We start from the raw sequence: 27,478 nt of genomic DNA on the forward strand, positions 1-27,478 counted from the left end.
GTTGACCAACTGATCTTAGGACTGACTGAACATAAGTTTTGATACCACTAAATGTAACACTAATAGATATAAAATATCATATTGGGTTATTTAATTTTTTTCTTTCTTTTCAAATACAAACTCATTTCATAACTTAAACATTTAAAACAATTCAAATAGTTTGAAGGGTTAGACATATATGTTTCTTAAACATCATTAGAGGGTTAGATATCTATGTTTCTTAGTTTAAAGCCTCGTCTAGATTGTTAAGATGAAATACACTTAGATGTTAAACTTTTCATTCATCCAATTAAATGTTTTAAATGTTCAACTTTCTTTTAATTTCTTTTTTTTTTTTAATTATTATTATTAAATATCCCCTTTTATTTTTAAGAGACGTTTGAGAATTTTTTATCTCTAATCCCTATATGTCTTATTTAGATGTCCAATCAATTCACCGCAAGAGTTAAACCAATCCAAACTTTCCATATTTATCAAATATGTATATTATGTATCCCAAACGTATCCATATATGGTGAAATAGAATTTTATATCATTTTCAGAAATAGTACCAAGATGCCTTACCTGCTCTGTATATAAGCCAAGAGAAATAGGAGAAAGGATATAGTTACACAAGCAAAAGATATGGCATACACATTGATGGCCAGCTTTGCAAGATACAGGCACCATCTAAGCATGGTTCTTGTCCAAATTCTGTCTGCAATTGTGTATTTCATTACAGAAGCTGCCTTCAATGAAGGTCTAAACACTTCTGTCTATGTCAGTTATCGATTTATCCTCGCCGGCTTGTTGATCTTTCCGGTCACTTTTGGGCAGATTCACTTGCTAATTTGTTCAAACTTTTTTTTGTCTGCAAAAAATCCAGGCCAAAGATGCCATTAGTAATGTTTCGGAGATTTTTGTGGTTTCTCTCTTCGGGTAGGCAATAAATAGCTACACTTTGAGTTGTGTTAACGCTAATGAATTTCTGAAGGTTTTTGTTCATATTTCTCCCTGACCATGAAACAGGAGATGTTTAACCTTCATAATGTTCTTCATAAGTATGTGATGCACTTCTCCGACATTCGTCTTGGCGGTGTACAACACCGTGTCGTCTTTGATGTTTTTGATCGCCATCTTGTTCAGGTTCGAGACTAGGAGTCTATAAGTATTCCTTAAGCAGTTTAAGGAGGTTTCATGAACAAAATTGTTCTATTCGTGATCTTGATGCAGGATGGAGGTTGTTGATGTAAGGAATTATCCGGTCTCCTCATCTTCATTCAGTTGTGGTGCATGAAGGAGAAAGTGCCAGTCTTTGTGTTCATGTTTAATCCTCTTCAAACGGTCGTAGTCGCAGTTCTAGTATACTTCGTCTTCGGTGAAAAACTATACACGGGCAGGTAAGAAGCTAAAAATTCGAAATGTCGAAGCAAATCACAGCTATGGATCATATGCTCATCGGTTTTGTGTTTCAGCATACTAGGTGGAGTCACTGTATCATTGGCTTATACTTGCTGTTGGGGCAAAGAAAAAGCTGAATCTTACACCAAGAGCCAAGAGCTGCCGTCGACTCATTCCATCGAGTTTACGGTAGCCAACAAGGAGGAGATAGCATCAGCACTAAAAGTGGAACCATGAAGGAACATCAGAGAATATATCAGAATTGGCGTTTAGGAAAATAAAGATTGATTTTTCAATGATGATCGCAAATAGTATTAGGAATCAGTGTTCTGTGGGGTTGAGTCTGTCAACAATATCTGTAAACCAATCAATTTCTGCTATAAATGAACGGTATTTAACTTATTAATCTACTTCTCCAACTTGCTGAAAATCATCCATATATTCCTTCACTTGCCTACGCAAAAATGATTCTTAAACAATAAAAAACTTATCTTTGCAAGATGAGATATCTCATATAGCTATGAACAGATGATGCTGATGCTGTGTGTCTCTTGTCCGGTCAATTTCAATGGAGTTTAGGGTCACAATCCCTTCATTCAGTACGGATGGGAAATAAATTATGGTACGCTCATTAAACAAGTTGTGTAATTTATTCTCCATACAACAAGATTCCAAGCTTTTGACTGTATTCGGCTAGGCTAAAAAGTAGTAAAAAATTCATGAATATGTTTAGTCAAGGGACATATATGCTCTTTCAGTATTCTCCATTCCACTTTTGTGCAGTGTTCTGTTAGTTTTCTGCATCAGAAACTTCATAGATCATAAGAGCATGATGCCTCACCATGTCAAAACCCGGGTCTAATCCAGCAAAGTATTGAGCATTTCAACCCGGGAACCTCGAAAGAACGAAAATGGCATTGAAGGTGATATTTGCAAGATACATGCCACACCTGAGTATGGTTCTAGCACAGATAAGTTATACAATTCTTTATTTCCTCGTGGAAGCTTCATTCAATGAAGGGCTAAATCCCCATGTTTATATAACTTATCGGTACATCTTCGCCGGCTTGGCGATGTCACCGTTCGCATACTTCCTCGAAAGGTCAATCCTAAATATTCTTTTCCAGTTGTTATTGGTATTGTTAGGATGGTTGTGGATTGCCTAACTGATGCCTTCTTTCTGCAGAAAATCAAGGCCAAAGATGACACTTGCGCTGTTTTTGGAGATATTTTTGCTCTCTCTCATAGGGTAAGATAAAAGAGTAGTAGGGCAGTAATTATTTCAAAAGTTTGAATTTTTACCATAAATTTAGCAACAGCACTACACAAAGATTTGGTTCTTATTCCTTTTAATGGAAAGACAGAGTCGGATTAACGATGAACATGTACTTTGCAAGCTTGAGGTACACTTCACCAACATTCGTTGCATCTGCGGTCAACACTATTTCTTCTTTGACCTTCGTCATAGCCATCATTCTGAGGTTGGTTGATTAGACTGTTGATTTCAATAAAACCATTAATTCTTCTGGGTTTTTTTATTACATGAAAATATGTTATTTTGCTGCATGAACAGGATGGAGGTTGTGGATGTACGGAGCCCCCGTGGATTGGGTGAAGTTGCCGGAACTTTAACATCATTGGCGGGGGTCAGCATCATCACTTTGTACAAAGGAGCTGAATTTCGGAGCTTGAGGGCTGCTCCGGTTCACCTGAAAAGGGTTTCTTCTGTTCATGAGAATTGGGTTAAAGGTTCGATCTTGACTGTTGCTAGCTGTATCTCATGGGCTCTGTGGTACATTCTTCAGGTGATCTTCACTTTTTGAACTGTTTTTCAGTTTCTCGCGGTTCTTATTTGCCCAGAAAAAAAAGTAGGATGTTCTTTTTGACTGAACAGAATTTTTCAATGCTAATGAAAATGACAGGTCTACAATAACTTCATTTTAATAATCAATGATAAATTATTAATACAATACAACTTAGAAATTTAGAATCTCATTTAGCATTGACAACTTCCAGATATATTGTGGCAATTTTTTACATCAAAATCATTCGATGAAATACAGTGTTTGAAGAAATATAGTAACTTTGTAGGCTGTTGCTTTGAAGAAATATCCTGCTCAACTGTCACTAACGTGCTGGATCAACTGTATCGGGGCGGTGCAATCTGCTGTCTACGCAGTGTTTGTAGAGCACAGACCGACAGCATGGACGATCAAGATGTTCAGTATCCAATTCTGGGCCGTTACATATTCTGCCTGTAGTAAAAAATTCATGGCTGCTAACCATATTTTAAACGTGTTGGAAACTTTGTCCTGAGGTTAGTTATGGAATTGAATATGCCAGGGAATTGTATGCTCTGATATTTGTATCTTCCTCCAGCTCTGGTGCATGAAAAGGAAAGGTCCAGTCTTTGTCACAGTATTTACTCCCCTTTCAGCAGTTATGGTTGCTTTCTCTGCGTACTTTATTCTGGGTGAAAAACTACAAGTCGGCAGGTAAAAAGATGGTTCATTTCGTACTCACCAAATCGCTATATCATATCTATAGAAAGCACTAATTCTTGTTTTTTACCATTCAGCATCCTTGGTGGAGCAATTGCCATTATCGGTTTATACTTGCTTCTGTGGGGGAAGGAAAAAGATCAGACTAACATCAAGACTCAAGACCAACAGCAATCTTCTTCACATTGTGATGTTGTGGTGAAGGTACCGGAGGAGGGTTCGGATTCTCGAGAAAAGGAAGTACCCTAAAACCAAGCTGTATTTATTCCAAAGAACTTGAATCATCTCAAATAATTAGCAGGCTGGAAAATAACATAATGGTGCTCGTTGTTTGATTGCTATTTTGGGTAAATTGCAACAGATACAAAAGCAGTCAAGGGAAGCATTTACATTAACATGGTGATCAGAGTCAATAGTAGCTTAAATACATAAATATGGTTATACACGCATCTAATTTGCTTACAAAAGCAGAACCTTGACATAAATTTCAAAATATCAAACTCCAGGTGTCAATATGAATAATTTAATGGAACGGGGCTCTGATTATCACTCATTTTCGACCTATTGTGCCTCTTGGAGACGTGTTCGTATTGACTCTGCGCTTGACACTTTATTGATGCTGGCAAATAATCGGATAGCAAATACCAATTAGAAGCATTTTCTTAAACAATTTCCATGTTTCTAATAAAACATTATATGTGGCGAATGCCAATGAGAGTCAAAATTAAGTTGAGACTCACCAAACGAGTAAATCCCCAGCTGAGGCCATCTTTTCATATATCCATTCTGGGGCCAGCTCTTGCAACAGTTTTAACTGTTCTTCAACTTCTCCTGTGAAAGCAGAGCGAAGAAATAGTTCAGCTAATGTTTTCAATATCCAGCCATGAGCTACGAACTGTTTAGCAAAAGGCTTACCTCTATCAGCAATATCACAATGGCCAGCAATTAGTTTGTGCATAAGCTCCTCTTTGGTAATAACTGAGCGCTTTATGGACTGGAATAGATAATGAATCATGTTGAAGAGCTTAGGCAGGCAGGCAATCATTCGTTGTCGTCTCTTTGCTTGCGAGATTGCTGGATCTCGCTCCTCCATTGCTTTCCTCTCTTTCTCCTTTATCTGCAAGGATAATATTCAGTTACCTTTGCATTTTACTCATGCAATCAAGGCAAGACCCTTACAATTCCATGCACTATTTTCAGATGAATTTACCAATGCTAATAGAAACTAAACGAGTGATATTTATCTGGGTAAGTCAAGGGTAAGTGACTAAGTAATTACTAAACTAAGCAGAATTCATGATCTTAAAAAGATGGTGGCAAAAAGGAAGAGAGCTTACTGAATGCCGAAGGCTTTCAGGCAAAATAGAAAGAACATCATCTTCATCTTTATTAACTGGTTTGCCTGCCATCGCATGGACTTCATCAACAACCTTCTCTTCCTTCATAGGAGTGTCAAATTTCAAGGACCTGGTAAGTGGTGGTCTGCGTACCAACTTGTTTGATGAAGTAGCAGAAGCCTCATCTGGGCTCATGTAACACCTCTTCTGAGATTGTAGAGTCGGCGTGGAAGTCATCAGCCTGGCAGGAGTTGAAACAAGTTTCACAGGAGTAGACTGAATGCTGCCAGTTTTCATAGGGGACTCATCTGCAGTTTTCATAGGGGACTCTTTGACCGGAGTTGCAGGTAGGCTATCTTTGTGATGTGTTTCACTGATAGTTGGTTTAGATAAAATCTTAGTTGGTGATGGTGTTGGAGCAAATGCAGTGCCGCCACTGGAGGCAGACCTGTTGGCACACATCTCTGGAACATGAAAATTTGAACATTTTTGCACAGCTTCCTGACCTTTGGTTGAGGTTTTCAGGGAAAAGCGCTTTCTAAACGATCTAGATACATGTGATGCTACCTCAGGTGGCTGGTCATTAACTACACCAGGTAAAGTCTCGAGAGCTAGCTTTGAATTGGATGGCTGTGATTTTACTTCCTCTTGAATAACTTCACCTTGCACTCCCGACGCATCAGATGACAAAGGTCCTTTGATCATGTTCAGCTGCAAATTCTGCTTTGACCGATTGAATGGCTCTGGGAGATCTTCTTCTGGAATTTCATCACCCTAGAAGCACAATAATTGAAGTCAACACAACATGGTACATGAAAAAAGTAGTTAGAACAAATATTTTTGTTTCAATTTAAGGGCTATTACAAACAAGTGTTAAACAGCTAAGAGTCAACCATTAGACTTTTTATTAGTTAAGAGCTTCTCCTCCGCCTTGAATTGAGAGTAAAAACCTGAATTTCAGAACTAAAAAAATCTAATGCACCAAATCTTTCAGCATAGCCAATTGATATGGACGGTGCATAACAGCAAACTAATTCTATGAAGAAGAAAAAAAGATTGATACAATCTGAAAAGACTACCTCAGGGTGAGCCTCGCCATAGTCCACAAGCCGAGCTCGAAAAACCTTCCTTAACTTCAGATTCTTAGTCTCAGATTTTGAGTTGTCCCCAAAGTCAATCGCATCCAGATTGATGCTAATGTGGAGATCAGGTTTCATGCAACTAGTCATCTCATCAAACACAAGCATTCTCTTTATCTCAATCGCCTCCGGTAAAATATGCTTCAATTGGGCCAAATGACCATATGAAAACCTCCTATAAAACAACATCAAACCACAAAAGATAAATACCCAAATAAAACAAACCACACAGAACTTAAAAAACTATTAGCCATCACTAATTCACATGATTAAGGTGAAATTACCTATCAGTTAAACACACTATTTTGGGGCTGATATTAGTAAAAGTCGGCATTGACCCCTTCGATCTTAGCAGCCGGATTGCAGAATCTAAGCTATTGTAAAACTCGCACAATATCTCATACCTGTTCCAGGAAAAAAACTTAAATAAAAAAAATATATAAAGAGATGGAATAAATTAGGGTCAGTGTGACAAGCGGGCTTACTTTTCAGGGAGTTTATCAGGACGGCCACCGAAAGCTTTGGGTGGAGGAGATTTGGCGGGACAGGACAAGATCTGTTTTCGGGCCGACTTGATCCGGTCGGTCGGAGCATTGGATCGGGTCTGAGCCACTTGCCGGATCTCCTTGATGGAGAGGGCGACACCTCGGTTCCGAGCACGGTTGGGGAGATGGGAGGAGTGCTTTTCTGGGGTTTTGGAAACCGGCGATTTCATGTATAGGTTCCGAGAAGCTTTGGATTTCAAAGGGGTTGATTCGAGAGAATCCGAGGAGTTCATCGCTGAAAATTCACAGAGGCGGAAAAAAGAAAGGGGATGGATTAAGATACGGCGGAAGACGAAAGGGGGATAGTATATAAGAGGGCGGGTTTCTGGCGGGAAGGAACAGCTATATACGCTTGACACGTGTGTTCCCGCCAAATTGGTCCGTTTCGTCCCGCGGATTCTTTGAGGGTTTGTTTGGAGAGTAGCGCAAACGGTTATGATAATAAATAGGGATATGGTATCCCATTCGAATCCGGTTTTTGTTTATAAAAACCGGCCCAATATGACCCAACAAATTAAAAGAGACCTCCAAATTTGTCGGAAAGGCCCATTGGTCTTTAAGTCCCAAGACAAAAATGGAAATAAAACTAAAAACATGTTGCAGGCCAAGATTCTTCGCAGTGTACAAAAGTTTTGGCTATCACCGAAACATGAACCTTCCTTCCTTAGGCTGCTCAAACAAATAACAACAGGTATTACTCATCTTCACTCCTTCATTCATTTTTTATTTTCAAAGAGAAGAAGAGAAGCCCAAAGACGCCCTTTTCTTTAACTTCTTAAATGGCTTAACTTGTATTTTTTAAAACGATTCTCTCAGAAACCAAAACTTTTGTTTCATTTTATTTCTTGGAGTTCTCCGGGTAACGGTCAAGCTTCTGTTTGTTTGTTTTTTTTTTTTTTGTGTGGAATAATCCTTAGTGGGTGTTATTGGAGCTTCTCGTTGGTAGGTCGGAGGAAAATTCCACTACTTTTTGTTACTTATTTTCGTGAACGGATGATCTTGGCGTTAACTTTATATGGATATAATTTGGGTTGTCTTTTAAGTTTTTTTTTTATCATAATTGACTTAAATTCGCAAAGAATTACCTTCTTTCTTAGCATGTATACTGTATAGAAATGATATTTGTTAAGAATGAGCACCAATTCATTTAAAAGTCGCTGCTATGTGTGTTCAGGATCGCAATTAAGTTTCTTGGATCAAACTGCTGTAATTTGTAGCTTGTTGCCAGCTGGTTCTTCTAAGTGAGGATTCTGGTTTTCTTCCAACTTATGATTTGCAGGTATTTGAACTTTGTTAATTACCATAAGGATTGGGACAAATCTTTTTTTGATGATTTGTTTCTTCCATGTCTTGTTTTATTTGTTGTTTCTATTCAGTTTTGTTCACCTCCTAATGTTGTTTAGTCTTGTTGTTCTGATGTAGATAATAATGGATTAGCATTCTGTTTTTGTCGTATCTCCCTTTTTAGTGCATGTGAGTATGAATTTGTTTGATTTTCTTCTTATTGACAGAATTTTGCGATAAACATTTGAGTTTTGGGATGGACTGGCTGTTTTTGGAACCATCACAGCTATTAGCCGGGCTGCTGTTACAGATGAACTTTTGGTTCTTGATCCAGAAGGAGCAATGTCTATGGTGGTGCAACATACACATTATATGCCAAAGAGATGGCGTGATAAAGAAAATACTGAAACAGTCCGAAAAGAGTTTGAAACTCTATTTCAGGTAATCCAGCATGGTTCCTGTCTTTGTTTTACCAGTAATATAGGAGTTTGCAACTCCAAGAAGTCTTAAGGGTTTTCAAGTAACAAAATATAATTTCTTCTGACTAATTTGCTTCACCGATTGCTGGCAATCATAATTCCTTGGTTCGCTATATAGCTGCACCAATTACTTCAGAATTTTTGAATTATTTTTTACTCAGTGTACTTTTCTTTTCTTTTTTATGTTGTGATGCAGTATACTGGAATGATGTTGCTGGAGGAGATGACCTCAATTTTCCTCACTCCATTCTTGCTTCTATTTGTTGTGCCCAAGGTTTTTCTTTTTGGACGTTATTTCTATTGTTGTCTTATTCCTGACATCTTAGTTTTAGAGGTAAATGCTCTGCCTTTATTTTGCAGCGATTGGATGACATTTTGAAGTTCATTGCTGATTTTACAGTCGATGTTGAAGGTGTTGGAGAGATTTTTTTGCCACCAGTTTGTTACTAGCTAATTCATGTGCCGATCGAGATAATGAGTCTAATTATTCCCTTGTCTGCAGTTTTAGTGTCTTTGATTTCCAAAACCATGGCGATTGTAATTATGGCGCTCCACACAATGTGCCTCGTGAACGGAGGAGCTCCCAGGGGAAAATGGAGAAATCATTCTTGAAGTATGACTAAGAAAATTGAATTTCTGTACTTGCTCTGTCCTAAACTTGCACATGATTTTCTTGGTGAATATGGTTTGGGAAATCCAAAATCACCTTAAATCTATTATTAGTATTCCCTGTGATAAACGACAGCAAGCTTTGAATATGAATGCGTACGATTGTTTCTTGGCTGATTGCTTCCAGTGCCTTCCTATCCTCATAATTTCTATTTCTGTTGCTTTAAAGTTCAGTTTTGTGATTATTCATGGTTGTTATCCACTTTAGAATCTCCCCTAATGTATAATTTCATCTCGATGTATTTTATTGCAAATCACGATTACAGTTTCCAGAGTAGCTACCCTTCATGGGAACCAGATGCTCAGGGTAAGAGGTTTCTGTCAAATATTAGAACTTTCAGGGAGAAAATGTTGCAAGGGAAGGGAGCTAGACTTGCATATTCTTCAGGTAGATTGTGGCGAGGTAGCCCGCTTAGAGCTTACGGTGATAGAAACGGTATGCAAACACAGCAGAACATTCCTGGCACGGGCTACAATATGGGTTCTTTCTGGCTACTTGATGCTGATCAAAAGAATCAGCCGTATCTTCTAGATTGGTATTATACCTCTCGAGCTCACCATGCGTCCGGTTATAGGAGAGACGATGCAACAAGGCCATTAGAATCAGTTGAGCAACAACATGGGGATTATTGGGTGCCATTCAACACAACGCATAACAAAGCAAGAGACTAAGAGCACCGGCCACACCTCTTTGAAGAAGTGTCACGGCCACATCCTGAAGCTTCGACGTCAGCTCCTTTCTTCCGTGGGAGTGTACTTCAGCATCAAGATACAAATGAAACGGTGCACCCTACACGGAGCTGTTGGTGGCTTAGAGGCGGTTCGCAGGGTGCAGAATCCCAAACCAGTTTTCTTGAGCCTCCCGATTTTAATCACTATTCTTCAAACCACCCTTTAGATAACTTGTCCGAGAGAAGTGTAGAAGATCACGATCAATTCCTTGATTAGAGGGATTCTCGGAGGTTATCCCGGACGACTTTCTTGGACGATCTTGAAGCCGGAGGGGATCTAAGTCTCCATTTTGATGATATGATGAATGAAATGGAAATGGGGTCTTATGTCAATGGAAGAAACACTGTATTCTTTGTTGTATATAGATTCATTCTGAGGTTGGTTCTAGAAAGGCCACAGCTCAAGACTTGGAAGGAACATGCTAAGATGATGATTCACGGTTAGCTCTGTGATCTGTGTATATCTCGAAATTTTATTCAATTTCCATGTATTTTCTTTGCATATGAGTTAATTTCTTGGTCGAGCATGATTAATAAGTGTTGGTAATTGAATTAATTAAATTTACATTGAAGGCGTTATGATAACAACTCTTATTAAAAAAAAGAAATAAATAAACATATATGTTACATAATTTTTATTAGTAGTTTACTTGTTGCAATCATCCAACGTAGTGGTTTACCAATACGTGATTATCGGAAATTATATAATTAGACTATTCTTCCCAACACAAATGCTTCCTTTTAGTATACGTTTTATGTAACAGAAAGTGATGGTATGTTCCTTAAGATAATAATCCGGATTTGAAATTTTTTTTATGTAAACAGAAGTCGCTAATTTTATTAAAAATGAATTGTTTAGAATTATAATAAAGATTTAAATCTATAAACGTGAATTGAATATATAATTATTACATCACGAGATATAAATACGAACAGATCTGATTGTATCGTCAATTGAACCGCAATAAGAGATCAAACTATTAAGAGACTATCGACAATCACAAATTAAAGTTGAACATCACGAGAAAACTATCTCTTAATGTAAATCTTATATTTAAATTTAAACTGGTGGTCTAAAGCAATGAATGTCAGTAGGATAACAAATAAATGTCATCATGAGCGATCGATATGACGTCAAATCAAAAAATTAAAGGAAGAGAACAATCAAACGATCAATAAATAATAATAAAAACGCGTGAAAAGGTATAGGAAAACATAATATAAAGATAATATTATTAGAAACTAAAAAAAATAAAGTATAAGTAAAATTGCCATATAAAAAAGTAAAAGAAAAATAATAAACGTTGACTATCGACAATTAATACCACGACTAATACTGTCATGAGCTAAATAAAAATAAGAAGAAGAAGAAGAAAAAAAAGGCAAAACGAGGCAAAAAAAAATTCCAAATTTAAATAACTTTATCAGTACATTGTGCGTGAATTCATATTAAAAAACAAACCATTCCTAGTGAAATGAATGAATAAAGTAAATGGATGGCAGCATGGAGTAATATCTTTTAGGGTGAGTAAAATTCTGACTCGTCTCGATTTTTTTTTTAATTTTGAGTTATTTGAGTTATTATAGTCAACTCCGATTATAAATTCGGTTTTCGAGTTTGAGTCGAGTTGAAATTTTGAATTTTTGAGTTACTCGAAAAATCAAAAATTTGATTTAAGTATTTTGATAGTTTTACGATTTAGTCCCTGATTTTATTATTTCTTCAATTCTTCCTTCATTTTAAGTCCATTTTTTTTACCAAATTTGAACCAAATGCTCTTAAACCATAATACAATACATGTGTACTTTTAATTTCTCTTTTTGATAACAATTTTTTATTTTTCAATTTAGTCCTTTAACTTTTCATAATATCCTTATTTCTTCAATTCGTCATTTATTTTAAGTCTGTTTTTATCCAATTTGAGCCACATGATCCTAAACCATAGTAGAATACATGTGTATTTTCAATTCCTCTTTTTGATAACATTTTTTTATTTTTCAATTTAGTCCTTCAATTTTCATAATGTCCTTATTCCTTCAATTTGTGATTTATTTTAAGTCATTTTTTACCAAATTTGACCCACTTCCTCATATACCACAATAGAATTTCTGTGTAACTTCAATTTTTATTTCTTTTTTACCAAAGATGTACTCTCTTTTTTTACCAAATTTTAACCACATGCTCATATACCAAATTTACATTTTACTTAATTTGGACTTTTGACTAAAATTGTTTGCAAATTCTTTATTCTCATCAATTCCTTGACTCATTTATACGCTCATTTATATTTTACCCTCAAAATACTTTCTTTAAAATATATTATTATGAATATATTTCATAATTTTATATTGTATTTGATATATTAAATAACATTATAATATATATATATGGTTAGATAAAACCAAAAACTTGGAATAAATCATTGTCATAATACTATAAATAATTATAATAAAATTAGTATAGAAACTAGAATAACTCGACTCGAATTTTTTAAACTCGATTCGAAAAAATTTCAAGTTAAATTTGAATGGTAAAATACGACTCAGCAACTTGAATAACTCGAAAATTTTTTACTCGACTTGATCAAATACCCATCCCTAATCTCGAATGCCCAATTTAAATGATTATTTACGTTTGGGGCACCATCTTGGGAAAACAATGTGAACTACTTTATTATTAATCTCTCGTTAAAAAAATAGTCAACTTGGCAATTCCGTATCATTGCTTTATAATTAGAAATATTGATGATGCAAGTGCATATGCTGGCGAATGACCTTGTTTGTTGTTTATTTAAGGGTCAACTTTCTAGCAAGCATTTTAATTCTCCCCTCCTGTACCTAGACCTCAAACTGAAACCATGGAACTGCTTTCAAGCTGGTGCTACAAAGGATCCTTGCCGGATAGTTACGTAATGCCACCGGAGACAAGACCAGGGGATCTCATCGTCCCGTTGGGGGAATCCATCCCGGTGATCGATCTTCAGTGTCGCGATCGAAACGAGACGGTCCGACAAATTCTGAAAGCCAGCGAGGACTACGGATTTTTTCAGGTAATCAACCATGGAGTTTCGGAGTATTTGATGGATGAAACCATGGAAGTTGCAGAGGAGTTCCATGCAATGCCCGGGTCGGACAAGGAAAAGGAATGCGCCAAGGACCCGAAGGGGAGCTGCAAGCTGTACACGAGCAGCTACGTTTACCCGAGGGAGGAGTTCCACTTGTGGAGAGATGCGGTGACGCACCCTTGCCGTCCTTCAGCTGAACACATTCAATTTTGGCCTGAAAAGCCAACTAGATACAGGTAAACCATCACGTCCTTCACAATCAAACTTTATAAATGACATATCTGAAAACTTTCCAGCTTTTCATGTGCATGAAATATTCCTCTTGACTGTCCACATTTGGACTCTTTCAAATTTCAATCTTCCTTTTTGGTGTTCATTTGTTTCAGAAAAGTTGTTGGGGCGTATTCGGTTGAGTTATGGAAGCTGAGTTGCAGAATCCTGGAGTTTATATGCCAAGGGTTAGGGCTTAGCACCGATTATTTGAGCAACGAACTGAGTCAAGACCCCAAAATCATGATTAACCACTACCCTCCATGCCCTGAACCGAGTTTAACACTGGGATTATTTAAACACCGTGACCCTACGATCATCACCATTCTTCTTCAAGGCCAGGTACATGGCCTGCAAGTGTTCAAAGATGGCCGATGGATCTGCGTCGAACCGATTCCTCATGCGTTCGTGGTTAATATAGGCTACCTTTTACAGGTACCCCATCGAATCATTCGACGTGAATTTTCATTTTTTTTTTGTTCCGCTTACTGAATGATGAATACCCTTTTTTTTTTTGGTAGATAATAAGCAATGGGAAACTGATGGGAGCTGAGCATCGAGTGGTGACGAATTCGAGAGATCCGAGGACGACTATTTCTTTCTTCGTCTATCCGTGCGATGAGAGCCTGATAGGACCGGCGAAAGCTTTGGTTGATGCAAGGAATCCTGCAATTTATAAGGCCTTCAAATTTACCGACTTTGTTGCTACTTTCATCCTCAAACCTGATAAGGAAGCTTTGAAGGAGCTTATAAGCGCGCCCCGTATTCTCGACTTCTAGTCCACAGCTTACAGCAATATAGATTTCCATGTTTCCGGCAGCCTACTTGTCATTTTGTAACCCAATGCCATATTCATATATACAAATAAATTATCAAAATCATACAGCAAACCACTATATTTTAGGACTTGATACGTATATATACAATATATTATCTCCTAAGATGATGTCCCGAAACTATCCTCTGGAAAGACTTTTCCGCTTATCTTATCGGAGACTCAAAAAAAAAAAAAAAAGACGAATTGACCTAACTGACACCGTTTAACCAAATATCTCCTTTTCTAACACCGTTTGATCTATATTTCCCGAAGTGGCACCCTTTCAGTTGAGGTGGCGAAAGGCGCATCCCCGGGGACGCGCTTTACCCGAGTTAATGCTAAGTTGGCTGCCACGTGTGGAATGCGCATCCCCGGGGACGCGCCTTCACTGGGTATTGCTGATTCAGATACCACGCTGGTATTTTTTTTAATAATAAATATTTTATTTTTATTATTATTATAAATTAGTAATATATTATGTAAAGTGTTTCGATTATAATGTAAGAATTATCAAATGTATTTTTTTAATGTGTGTTAAAGGTGGAGTGAATTATCCACATTAATCTGATAGAACAATAGATGAAAACCAGTTTTGATTTTATTGTAGTTATAGGAAAAATGTATGAAATTATAATATTACACATATGATTATATTATTATTTTTGATTGTGATTATCGATCTATTAATTTTATCAGTTAATTATTTAAATGTTATCAATCTAGTCACCTCTTATCAATATTTAACGAAAATATTGATGCATAATTTAATAAAATCAGTATAATTACACATTTAATTATACTGTAGATATGGTCAGCATCCAATCGCAGCAGCATTTCACTTTCCATTATAACTGTAGACAAAAAAAATAATAATTAGCACAAAAAATAATTAATTAATAAATTTAAAAAAATTATTTTATAAAAATTATTTTAATAAAAAATAATATTTATATAATTATATTAATATAAAATATAATAAATATTTAAAAAATACTAACTTAAAAATAAATTTATTACCACTAATAAGAAATTTAAAACTAAAAGATTTAGAGAATTTGAGTAATATAAGAGAGGAGAAGATGATTTTGGTGTGAAGAATGAGGGGGGTTGAGGGGGTTTATATAGGGGAGGAGGAGGGGTAGTTGGGGGAAAATTGGATGGGCATTTAAGACATTTAATGAAAGGCGCGTCCCCGGGGATGCGTCTTTCACACGTGGCAACCGAATCAGCAATATCCCGTGAAGGCGCGTCCCCGGGGATGCGCCTTCCACACGTGGCAGCCAACTCAGCATTAACCCGGGTAAAGCGCGTCCCCGGGGATGCGTCTTTCGCCACCTCAGCCGAAAGGGTGCCACTTCGGGAAATATAGGTCAAACGGTACCAGACTCAAATCAAAAGTATTTGATGAATCATGTACTAGGGTTTTCCCTGCTCCAATTAATTATAAAGCTAAAGTACAATGACAACTAAAATCAGAGTCAAACGATGGAGAGGTATGAGCGAGGTCTGTAATGGTATACTGTGTTTGTAAACAATGTAAGCAAAAGGATTCATCCTAAAATCCTTAAGGAGGTTTTTCATTCCTATGGAGTTGTGATCGATGTGTTTATAGCATTTAGAAAAAAAAACATTAGCAGCCAGTTCAACTTTTGCTTTTGTTAGGTTCAGAAGACAATCGGAAGCAGACTTAGCGGTCCGTAGAGCTGATGGGGAGGATTATCGATGGCTTTAAGATTAGAGTTTTTCACGATAATTAGGGAGATCCTAAGTTTTAGAGGTGAGTCGATGACAGAAATATCAACAAAGTTTGGAAGCCCTCGATAAGGGATTCCAGGTCTTTTAAGGAAGTAGTCGGAGGGGGTCAGTCTGTTGAAGGAAGGGCTAAGGAACATGTCAATTTTTCTCAGTGTTCAATATTATCTGGTATGGATAATGTGATTCATGTTATGATTGAGGATGATCAAGCTGTGAGGAAAGCTTCAAAAAACGGAGAGGATAACAAGATTATTCGTATTGCGGAGAATGAGGTCTCGTGGAGACAATCTTGTTTGGTGGGAAAAATAAAAAATATGTATAATGAAGATATAGTTCAGACTTCTTTCAGTGCAGATGGGTTCAATGTGAAGGTAAGTATCTGGCATGAATTACTGGTGGTCATACAATTCAAATATGAATCTGCTCGACAGGTGTGTTGGCTAAATAGGGAGCATTGGGTTTCTCGATGGTTTGACGAGTTGGAATTATTGGAGGGTTATGAGAACAAACATAGAGTTAAAACCTGGATTCTTTTGTCGGATGTTCCATTATTAGTATGGAGTGAAAGTTTCTTCATGAAGTTGGGAAGTTTGTGGGGTAAAATGTTGTTGGTAGAAGATGACACTTGCAATCGGTCAAGGTTTGATGTAGCTAGGATTTTATTGGAAGTTCATTACGCTTCGGATATCCCAGAAAAAGTTTCCATTGTTTGCAATGGAAGACTATATTCCATTAAAATTACAATAGAAGCTCAGGAAGAGAGTCGAATGTTCATAGATGGCTTGATGCCTGGTGGTGGTGCGTGTTGCCTAGATGTTGTGGTAACTAGTAAGGAGAATTTGATAGAAGATGTCCATACTACAGGGTTGGTTATGAGGACGTATTTAATTTGGCTGCTTCGCTCTGCCAAATGAGCGATAATGTCAACGGACTGATGGAAGTTAGTAGGGGACTTGGGGAGGCTGAGGTGGAAAGGAGGGTTGTTGTGGATGAGGCCTTACATAAGGTCTCGATATTTGTCAATGATGGGCCTAAGGATTTGTTTGTGGATGATAGTTTCGGGTATATGGAATTAAATAGAGATGTTGGGCATGTGTGGAAGACCCAATCTATTTCTAACAGCTCTAGGCTCTTGGACATCCTCATTGATGAGGTGTCCTCATTTAGGAGAGATAGTGAGGGCCCTAATTCATATTATCGTAGACGGATATCGGTTCCTTCATCCTCGAAGCATATCCAAGACCATTCTAATTCTCAAGAAAACATTACTTTTAGCGTTGAGAAAGGAACGAATGGGGTTGAAATTAATACGCGTTCTATAAGTATCGTTCCAAGAAGAAAGAAGAAGAGTTCTACAAGACGAAAATTGTTACAAATTGCAAGAAGGGGTACAGTGGATCAAGCTAATTCTGCGAGGGAGATCATTGTTGGTTCGGAGGGTTTACAAAATGAAGCGGAGGCTACTTTTAGTGTTGGAGAGGCTCTAGTGTTGTATTCTCAGCTTCGAAATAGGCGGTCATCCACAGATTGAAGCAGAATGAGCTCTTGGGTAAACTTTGATCTGGGTTTGAGTATTGTTTTGTTATGTTATTTTTGTGTGTTCAGATATTATAGATTTGGGATTCTTAGTTTTAAGCTGGAATATTAGAGGGTTGGGGAAAAACGTTAAGTTAAGAGCAATTAGTCGGGTCCTATAGTCCAATAAGCCTAGTATAGTGTTATTCCAGGAATCAAAAGTGGGTGAAATTTCTGGTTCTGTTGAACGTGTTTTAAAGGGATGTTTTGATAGGGGTCTATTTTTGCGCCTGCGGAAGGAGCCTCGGGAGGTCTCATTACCTTATGGAACCGTAATGTTTTTTTGATGAATAACAACGTTATTTATAGGCGAATAGTTGCTCTTAAAGGTAGACTGATTTTGAACAATTTAGAGATTGGTATTATTAACGTCTATGGGCCAAATCATCAAAGCGAAAGGAGCGATTTTTTCGAGCAACTAAGTAATGTAATCTCAAGTTTCAAGTGTCCAGTTATTGTGGGGGAGACTTTAACGTAGTAAGGTATGTCTTTGAAAGAATGGAGGCCTCCGATCTACCTACTGCGAGGAGATTGTTTGAAGAGTTCATTTCTAGGTGGAAGTTGTTTGAAGTCCCAAATTTGGATAGTGTTTTCACTTGGTTTAGGGGCGGGTCGTCTGTGGTCGCTAGTAGACTGGACAGTATACTAATTTCTCCTGAAATTGCATGCTTATAGCCTAAGTTGGTGCATATATCTCTTCCAAGAAGTGTATCGGATCATAATCCGGTAGTTTTAAAAGAAAGGAAACATAGAAAACATGTTAGGCCCTTCAAATGTGTAACATCCCAAACTATGGGTTAGTGACCAAATTGTAAAGTTTCAGAATTTGGTGAATACAGTAGAAGAATGGATTAGTTCAGTGATTTATTTAGAAGTATTTCTTAAAAGTTGTTAGTAATTATTAAAGGAAATAAAGGGTAAAATGGTCATTTGATCATTTAAGGAATTAAAAAAATGTGATAGTGGGGATATATATATTTTACACGTGGGAAATGAGGAAAGCTCCAGCTCAAAGGTGAGTTTCTTAATTAGTTGGTTATTTGTTGAATTAAAAGTTGGGTTATGATTCTTAGGTGATACTTAAGCTTAAGGAAAGCTTAAGTTATCTTAAAATCAAAAGATAAATGAGTTAGTGAAGATTAAAGATTTGGAGTTCTTGAGTGAATTTCCAGAATGAAGTTGATAAGTTGAACTTGAAGCTAAATTTGACTTGTCATCAGCTTAATTAAGAAGTATTAAGTGTTAGAATTGGATTTGAAACATGTGGAAAATAGGGTATGATTCTTGAAATTCCTAAAGATGAGAGGATATTAAGGTTAAAGATGAGATAAATGAATATTAATGAGTTTAAGTATGTATATGAAAGTTAGGAATATGAAAGGGGTTGAAATATGAAGGATTTAATGTAACACCCTTAACTCATATCCGACCCGAATACAAGTATGAGGTGTCACATTGACTTTTCAAAACCTTGACTCTTATAGAAAATCCAGGGAATTTTTAAAACTTTCATTAAAACGAAATACTTTAATTTACATAAGACCATAAAATACAAAATCGATCAGAGTATTCGTAATTAACACTTATTACATGCCAACACTTATTACATGCCAACACTCTATACATAACCAAGTACATACTTTGTCAATTACTTCTGATCTGATCTCTTAGTAGTATTGTTGTCCGTGCTACTTCTATTTCCACTTTTCCTGATTCTTGGTACCTACGTGTAAATCACTTACACGCTAAGTCATAGACTTAGTGAGGCAATAAATGAATATGCAACAATAAACTTATGAATGTTCATACTTACAATTGGATCATGACATTTCAATTTGCATGTATCTATCGCACGATAACATATAATGCACATACGAAACTTACCTTCTTGTATCACTTTCACTGTAAATCGGTATTTCAATTGCATAGCCCATGTATATTATTGAGATTAGAGGTATGTGAGTGCATTGAGGTTGTGCACTAATGCTGTCACCACAGCTCGTATATATTCCCTCATGGGGCACCGAACCTTAGTTCAGTATTCGTCCCGTAGGACTCCTACATCCCGAAGGACTACGTCCCGAATGACTATTATACCCTCGACTCTTGGCATGCCAATTACACCTATAATTCTCATATCGTATACTATGGGCATTATTCTTATATTTCATATGTTCATGTACTCATGTCATTTCTCTTGTGATCATGTAGCTCATGTCATTTCTCTTGTGATCATGTAGCTCATGTCACTTCATATCATGTTCTCATATCACATATCATATCACATGAACATATATATGTCTTATGCATGTATCACAATAATTATCATGTATGCATATTCACAACTACTGTATTATAAAAATCAACATAGGGATTAGACTTATCACAAGTCTTATTCCATTATAATATACATATAGTATGCACTCACCTTAGCTTTGCTTTGATTCGATTCTAATCCTTTGATTGTTCCAGAATAAGCTTACTTTTAGTATCTACATAATCGCACATGGATCTATATCAGTATTATAACTAATATACTCTAATGATTCACTCTTTAGACTAAGAGAAAAGTCAATTTCATCTTTTAATGAAGGTATGCATCGATGCACTACTGATGCATCGGTGCATAAAAGGTATTCGATGTAGTATTATTACTGGGATGCATCGATGCACTACTTATGCATCGATGCATGAATTGAATTCGATGTATTTATTTTAAAAGAGTGCATCGATGCACTACCAATGCATCGGTGCACATTCAAACAATTTCTGGGTTTTAACCTTAATGCATCGATGCACCATGAATGTGCATCGGTGCACTCTTCCCAGAATCCTCTTTTTGAACCCGAAAGTTCATTCATTTGGATTAAATCCTTCATGTTTAATCTCTTTTTTCATTCTTAACTCTAGTACACATCCTTAAACCAATTTATACTCATTTATTTCATCTTAAACCTTCAAATCATATCCTTCATATGTAATTCAAGAATTACATTAATAAATCAACATGTTTGAATTCCGTTTTTAACACTTCGTATATCTTAACTAGATTGATGACAAGTCAAATATAACTTTCAATTCTAGTTATGAACTCTATTCCAAGATTTCATTTAAGAACTTCAAATCTTAAATCTCTCCTAACTCAATCATCCTTTGATGTTAAGATAACTTAAGCTTTCCTTAAGCTTAGTTATCATCTAATAATCAAAACCCAATATTAAATTTAACAAGAAACTCAATAATCAGAATTATTACCTTTGCTTTGGTTCACACGTACAAGGAAGAAAGAAGAAGAAGATAACTCTGGAAGGCTTTGGTGTTCTCTTCTTTTCATCCCACTTGTACTCATATATATCCTTATCCATTCTTTAATTAATTTTCCTTGCAAATGACTCTTTTGCCATTCCATTCCTTCTTCCTTTAAATTCAATCCTACACAATAATTTACATATAAATCTTTATACTATTCATTCATTCTATTTTAATCACCAAAATTTGAAACTTTCCAAGTTAGTCACTAACCCGGTATTGAGGATGTTACAACTCTCCCCCTTAAGAAAATTCGTCCTCGAATTTTCATTATGCAAAGAGGTAGGGGTACTTAATCCTCATGTACTCTTCACGTTCCCATGTTGCTTCCTCTACTTTGTGATTCCTCCATAAGACCTTAACCAATGGAATAGTCTTGTTCCTTAGTTGCTTGACTTCATGTACTAATATTTGAACAGTTTTTCCTCATAAGTTAAATCTGGTCGAACTTCAATTTCTCCAGGAGTCACAATGTGAGATGGATCAGATCTATATTTCCTAAGCATTGAGACATGAAAAACATTGTGTATCTTTTCCATTTTAGGTGGCAAAAATAACTGATATGCTACTGATCCTACCCTCTTAGTAATCTCATAAGGTCCAATGAACCGAGGACTCAACTTTCCTTTACGTCCAAACCTCAATATTTTCTTCCACGGAGACACTTTCAAGAACACTTTATCTCCAACTTGAAATTCAATTTCTTTCCTTTTTAAATCAGCATACGATTTATGTCTATCAGCTGCAGCTTTCAGATTATTTTGAATTACTTGAACTTTCTCTTCTGTATTCTGAATCAACTCAGGACCAATAACTTCTCGATCCTTAAGTTCATACCAGTTCAAGGGCGTACGATATCTTCTTCCGTATAGAGCTTCATAGGGAGCCATTTTGATGCTTGACTGATAACTATTGTTGTATGCAAATTCAGCAAGTGGTAAATGCCTTTCCCACAATCCTTTGAATTCAATGACACAAGCTCTTAGCATATCCTCCAGAATTTGAATAGTTCGCTCGGATTGACCATAAGTTTGAGGATGAAACGCTGTACTGAAGTTTAACCGAGTTCCCAATGCTCTATGTAATGACTTCCAAAACCGTGATGTGAATCTAGGATCCCGATTAGAAACTATGGAAATAGGTACACCATGCAACCATATAATCTCTCTAATATACAATTCAACATACCTATCCATGGAGAAATCAGTTTGTACTGGAATAAAATGGGCTGACTTAGTCAATCTATCCACGATTACCCAGATTGAATCCTTTTTATTCAGAGTTAAAGGCAAACCCGTCACAAAATCCATCGTTATGTTTTCCTATTTCCATTGAGGAATTGAAATTGGTTGTAACAATCCTGATGAAACTTGATGTTCAGCTTTGACTTGTTGACAAGTCAAACACTTTGATACAAATTTTGAAATGTCTTTCTTCATTCCCGGCCACCAATATCGACTCTTAAGATCCATATACATTTTGTTCCCTCCCGGATGCATTGTCAATGGACTACAATGAGCTTCCGTTAACAAATCATTCTTTAATTCATCATCATCCAGAATTACTAATCTTTCTTGATAATACAAGTTCTCATCAGACTTAATTTCATAATCCGTACCCTCTCTATTCTTTATCTGTTGTATCCTCTTTAAACACTTTTCATCTTTAACTTGCAATTTTTTAATTCGATTTAGCCAAACGGGCTTGACTGTCAATTCTGCACAAATTGCACCATCTTCTCTTAACGATAATCTAGCATCAAGAGTTCGCAAAGCTACAAACGTCTTTCGACTCAAGGCATCTGCTACCACATTTGCCTTTCCAGGATGGAAATCAATCACCACATCATAATCCTTGAGAAATTCCACCCATTTTCTTTGTCTTAAATTCAACTCTTTCTGAGTCATCAAGTATTTTAAGCTCTTATGATCTGTATACAAGTAGAACTTTTCACCATACAAGTAGTGACGCCATATTTTTAAAGCAAACACTACTGCCGCCATCTTTAGGTCGTGTGTTGGATAATTTTTCTCATGCGGTTTTAGTTGTCTCGAAGCATAGGCTACCACTTTGCCTTCTTGCATTAATACACATCCCAAACCACTATGAGACACATCACTATACACTATAAAGTTCTTTCCAGACTCGGGTTGAACTAACACTGGAGCTTCTGTAAGAATCTTCTTTAACTTTTCAAAACTCTCTTGACATTTTTGAGTCCAAACAAATTTTACTTCCTTTTTCAACAGTTTAGTCATGGGTAATGCTATAATCGAAAAGTTTTTAACAAACCTTCGATAATAACCAGCTAACCCCAGAAAACTTCTAACTTTCGATACATTCTTTGGAACTTTCCACTCCAGAATAGCTTTAATCTTTTGGGGATCCACTCGAACTCCTTCTGCAGAAATTACTTGTCCAAGGAATGCCACTTCATTCAACCAGAATTCACATTTAGATAATTTAGCATAAAGCTTCATGTCTTGTAAAGTCTGTAAAACAATCTGTAAGTGTGAACTATGCTCTTATTCTGACTTTGAATATATTAAAATATCATCAATAAACACCACAGCAAACTGATCCAAATACGGTTGGAAAATTCTGTTCATTAAATCAATAAAAGCAGCTAGTGCATTCATAACTCCAAACGGCATCACGATAAATTCATAATGACCATATCTTGTTCTAAACGCCGTTTTCGAAATGTCTTTTTCTTGAATCTTTAATTGATGATAACTCGAACGTAGATCAATTTTTGAGAACACTGAAGCTTCCTTTAATTGATCAAATAAATCGTCGATTCGGGGAAGTTGATACTTGTTATTGATGGTCACTTTATTGAGTTGTCTGTAAACGATACAAAGATGCATTGATCCATCTTTCTTCTTAACAAATAGAACTGGAGCTCCCCAAGGTGATACACTTGGTCTAATAAACCCTTTGTCCAATAACTCCTTTAATTGAATCTTTAATTCTTGTAATTCCTTTGGAGCCATTCTGTATGGTGCCATTGCAATGGGCGTTGTTCCTGGTATTATCTCAATCTGGAATTCTACCTCTCTGTCAGGAGGTAAACCTGGCAACTTTGCAGGAAATACATCGAGAAACTCTCTGACTATAGGAATCTCTTCAATCCATTTCTCCTTGGTTCTAATATCCAGTACATTAGCAATAAACCCTGGACATCCCTATAGCAGTAACTTCTTTGCAGTCATCACTGAAATCACACTTGCTAATGGATTCCATCTTTCACTAAATACAATAACTTCTATTCCTTCAGAACTTCTCAATGTCACTCTTTTCAATCTACAATCGACATCAGCGTAATAACGATATAACCAATCCATTCCCAGTATCACTTCGAATTCGTCAAAAGGTAATTCCATCAGATTAGCAGGAAATTCAATTCCCTGAATCCGTATGGGACACCCTCGGCTCACCATATTTACCTGATCACTGTGCCCTAGTGGATTCGTCACTATTACTTCATTACTAGTAGTTTCTAAAGGAATGTTCAATTCTCTTACTAACGTACTAGTAATATATGAATATGTAGATCACGGATCAATCAATACAATAACATCTTTGTCAAACAATAGAAAGGTACCGGTTATAATATCTGGATCATCACAATCCTTATTGGTCTTGAGGTTGTACACTCGAGCAGTGGAGTGTATCTCCTGTTGAGTAGAAGACTCTGACTGACTTCTTCCTCTGCCTCTACCTCTTCCCCTCTGGGCTACAGAAACAGACCTCTCTGGCTGTACAGATTTACTGGTTGACATTGGACAATCTCGAACGAAATGTCCGGCGTCTCCACATCTAAAGCAGACTCCAGAAATCATTCGACATACCCCTAAATGATTCTTTCCACAATACGGGCATTGTCTGGCTTGACTCTGATTAGTTCTCCCAGCTCCAGATTCCACTGACTGAGTTTGTCTACCTCTCATTTGATTTGATCCTCTAGCGGAGGATGCCACTAATTCAGATCTAACCTGGGGTCGAAAACCAGCATCTTTGCCCTTTTTGATGGTGCGGAACTTGAAGAAACACCCGTTCTTTTGACTGTCTGAGCTCTTGAATTTTCAAACCTCTCATTCTGAGCTCTTTCCAGAGCCTTGGCACGGTTAACTACTTCTTGAAATGATGATAAATTCAAGACAATCAACATTTCCTTTAACCGATGACATAAACCCTCTACGAACCACTCACAAACATTATTTTCTGTAGGAACTATCTCGACAGCAAAGCGGATCAACTTATTGAATTCACACTCATACTCATATACAGTGTGATTCCATTGCTTTAGATTCATGAACTCTTGCTTCATTTGACGAACAAATTGATCTCCGATGTACTTATGCTTGAATTCTTCTAAAAAGAAAGACCAAGTTACTTGGGCGTTAGACATACTCAATGTAACATTGGTCCACCATATCCTTGGTTGTCCTCTCAACAAGGAAATTACTCCATCCAGCTTCTCAGTATCGGAACAATGAAGTCCCATAAGCATGACTTTCATGTCATTAAGCCAAAGGTCCGCAGTAACAGGACCTTCATTGGCTTCCTCTTTAAACTCTGGAGCTCCTAATCCCTTCAACTCTTTCGCAACATTCATTTTTGGAGTTGAAGTAACAGGAGGTTGGAAACGCGTCAATACCGTGTCTAACGTTCTAAAGAATATATCTTGATCATTGACAGGCATTCCAGAGGATGTCTGTTCTTCACTCTACCTGGCCAGGGCAGGTGAATTACTGCTTTCAGCGGGTCTATCGTCTCCCGCTTCATTTCTAGATCTACTTTGTCCGGACATCTATAAAAATACAACCATATAATTCTATTAGCAAAACAACATACTTACTTTTCCATCAGATTAGAAGTTTCCACTATTTTTTGGCATGTATACCTTATAAGATACTCTAGACTTCGGTTTATGCCGAGAATCGACTAAACCGTAGCTCTAATATCATTAAATGTAACACCCTTAACTCATATCCGACCCGAATACAAGTCTGAGGTGTCACATTGACTTTTCAAAACCTTGACTCTTATAGAAAATCCCGGGAATTTTTAAAACTTTCATTAAAATGAAATACTTTAATTTACATAAGACCATAAAATACAAAATCGATCAGCGTATTCGTAATTAACACTTATTACATGCCAACACTCTATACATAACCAAGTACATACTTTTTCAATTACTTCTGATCTGATCTCTTAATAGTATTGTTGTCCGTGCTACTTCTATTTCCACTTTTCCTGATTCTTGGTACCTACGTGTAAATCACTTACACGCTAAGTCATAGACTTAGTGAGGCAATAAATGAATATGCAACAATAAACTTATGAATGTTCATACTTACAATTGGATCATGACATTTCAATTTGCATGTATCTATCGAACGATAACATATAATGCACATACGAAACTTACCTTCTTGTATCACTTTCACTATAAATCGGTATTTCAATTGCATAGCCCATGTATATTATTGAGATTAGAGGTATGTGAGTGCATTGAGGTTATGCACTAATGCTGTCACCACAGCTCGTATCTATTCCCTCATAGGGCACCGAACCTTAGTTCAGTATTCGTCCCGTAGGACTCCTACATCCCGAAGGACTACGTCCCGAAAGACTATTATACCCTCGACTCTTGGCATGCCAATTACACCTATAATTCTCATATCGTATACTATGGGCATTATTCTTATATTTCATATGTTCATGTACTCATGCCATTTCTCTTGTGATCATGTAGCTCATGTCATTTCTCTTATGATCATGTAGCTCATGTCACTTCATATCATGTTCTCATATCACATATCATATCACATATCATATCACATGAACATATATATGTCTTATGCATGTATCACAATAATTATCATGTATGCATATTCACAACTACTGTATTATAAAAATCAACATAGGGATTAGACTTATCACAAGTCTTATTCCATTATAATATACATATAGTATGCACTTACCTTAGCTTTGCTTTGATTCGATTCTAATCCTTTGATCGTTCCGGAATAAGCTTACTTTTAGTATCTACATAATCGCACATGGATCTATATCAGTATTATAACTAATATACTCTAATGATTCACTCTTTAGACTAAGAGAAAAGTCAATTTCATCTTTTAATGAAGGTATGCATCGATGCACTACCGATGCATCGGTGCATAAAAGGTATTCGATGTAGTATTATTGCTGGGATGCATCGATGCACTACTTATGCATCGATGCATGAATTGCATTCGATGTCTTTATTTTAAAAGAGTGCATCGATGCACTACCAATGCATCGGTGCACATTCAAACAATTTCTGGGTTTTAACCTTGATGCATCGATGCACCATGAATGTGCATCGGTGCACTCTGCCCAGAATCCTCTTTTTGAACCCGAAAGTTCATTCATTTGGATTAAATCCTTCATGTTTAATCCCTTTTTTCATTCTTAACTCTAGTACACATCCTTAAACCAATTTATACTCATTTATTTCATCTTAAACCTTCAAATCCTATCCTTCATATGTAATTCAAGAATTACATTAATAAATCAACATGTTTGAATTCCGTTTTTAATACTTCGTATATCTTAACTAGATTGA

General features: G+C 36.6%; 4 protein-coding genes and 1 pseudogene across 4 annotated transcripts; 4 read left to right on the plus strand and 1 right to left on the minus strand.

Moving 5' to 3' along the window:
* Positions 1–1,245: 1,245 nt before the first annotated feature.
* LOC120165970 (WAT1-related protein At5g13670-like) lies at positions 1,246–1,805 on the plus strand. Its single transcript, XM_039175396.1, has 2 exons — positions 1,246–1,379; positions 1,455–1,805. Exons 1-2 carry the CDS (start codon positions 1,273–1,275, stop codon positions 1,615–1,617), a joined length of 270 nt encoding a protein of 89 aa, XP_039031327.1. The 5' UTR covers positions 1,246–1,272; the 3' UTR covers positions 1,618–1,805.
* A 486-nt stretch (positions 1,806–2,291) lies between these two features.
* LOC120166055 (WAT1-related protein At2g39510-like) lies at positions 2,292–4,284 on the plus strand. The gene is made up of 8 exons (XM_039175442.1): positions 2,292–2,482; positions 2,567–2,629; positions 2,745–2,861; positions 2,954–3,185; positions 3,472–3,633; positions 3,724–3,875; positions 3,959–4,121; positions 4,243–4,284. The coding sequence occupies exons 1-8, from the start codon at positions 2,292–2,294 to the stop codon at positions 4,282–4,284; spliced, it is 1,122 nt and encodes a 373-aa protein (XP_039031373.1).
* Positions 4,275–7,181, minus strand: LOC120165892 (CDT1-like protein a, chloroplastic). The gene is made up of 7 exons (XM_039175323.1): positions 6,843–7,181; positions 6,642–6,761; positions 6,298–6,532; positions 5,219–5,992; positions 4,797–4,998; positions 4,622–4,712; positions 4,275–4,500 (listed from the first exon to the last, which is right to left on the minus strand). Exons 1-7 carry the CDS (start codon positions 7,133–7,135, stop codon positions 4,443–4,445), a joined length of 1,773 nt encoding a protein of 590 aa, XP_039031254.1. The 5' UTR covers positions 7,136–7,181; the 3' UTR covers positions 4,275–4,442.
* Positions 7,182–7,496: 315 nt separating this feature from the next.
* LOC120166056 lies at positions 7,497–10,528 on the plus strand (annotated as a pseudogene).
* A 2,376-nt stretch (positions 10,529–12,904) lies between these two features.
* LOC120166057 (hyoscyamine 6-dioxygenase-like) lies at positions 12,905–16,886 on the plus strand. Its single transcript, XM_039175443.1, has 6 exons — positions 12,905–13,366; positions 13,517–13,835; positions 13,922–14,178; positions 14,491–14,635; positions 16,125–16,343; positions 16,404–16,886. Exons 1-6 carry the CDS (start codon positions 12,924–12,926, stop codon positions 16,884–16,886), a joined length of 1,866 nt encoding a protein of 621 aa, XP_039031374.1. The 5' UTR covers positions 12,905–12,923.
* The last annotated feature ends 10,592 nt before the right edge of the window (positions 16,887–27,478 follow it).

The sequence above is a fragment of the Hibiscus syriacus genome, unplaced genomic scaffold (genome assembly GCF_006381635.1).
Source record: "Hibiscus syriacus cultivar Baekdansim isolate YM2019G1 unplaced genomic scaffold, ASM638163v2 tig00111621_pilon, whole genome shotgun sequence".
Taxonomy (NCBI): Eukaryota; Viridiplantae; Streptophyta; class Magnoliopsida; order Malvales; family Malvaceae; genus Hibiscus; species Hibiscus syriacus.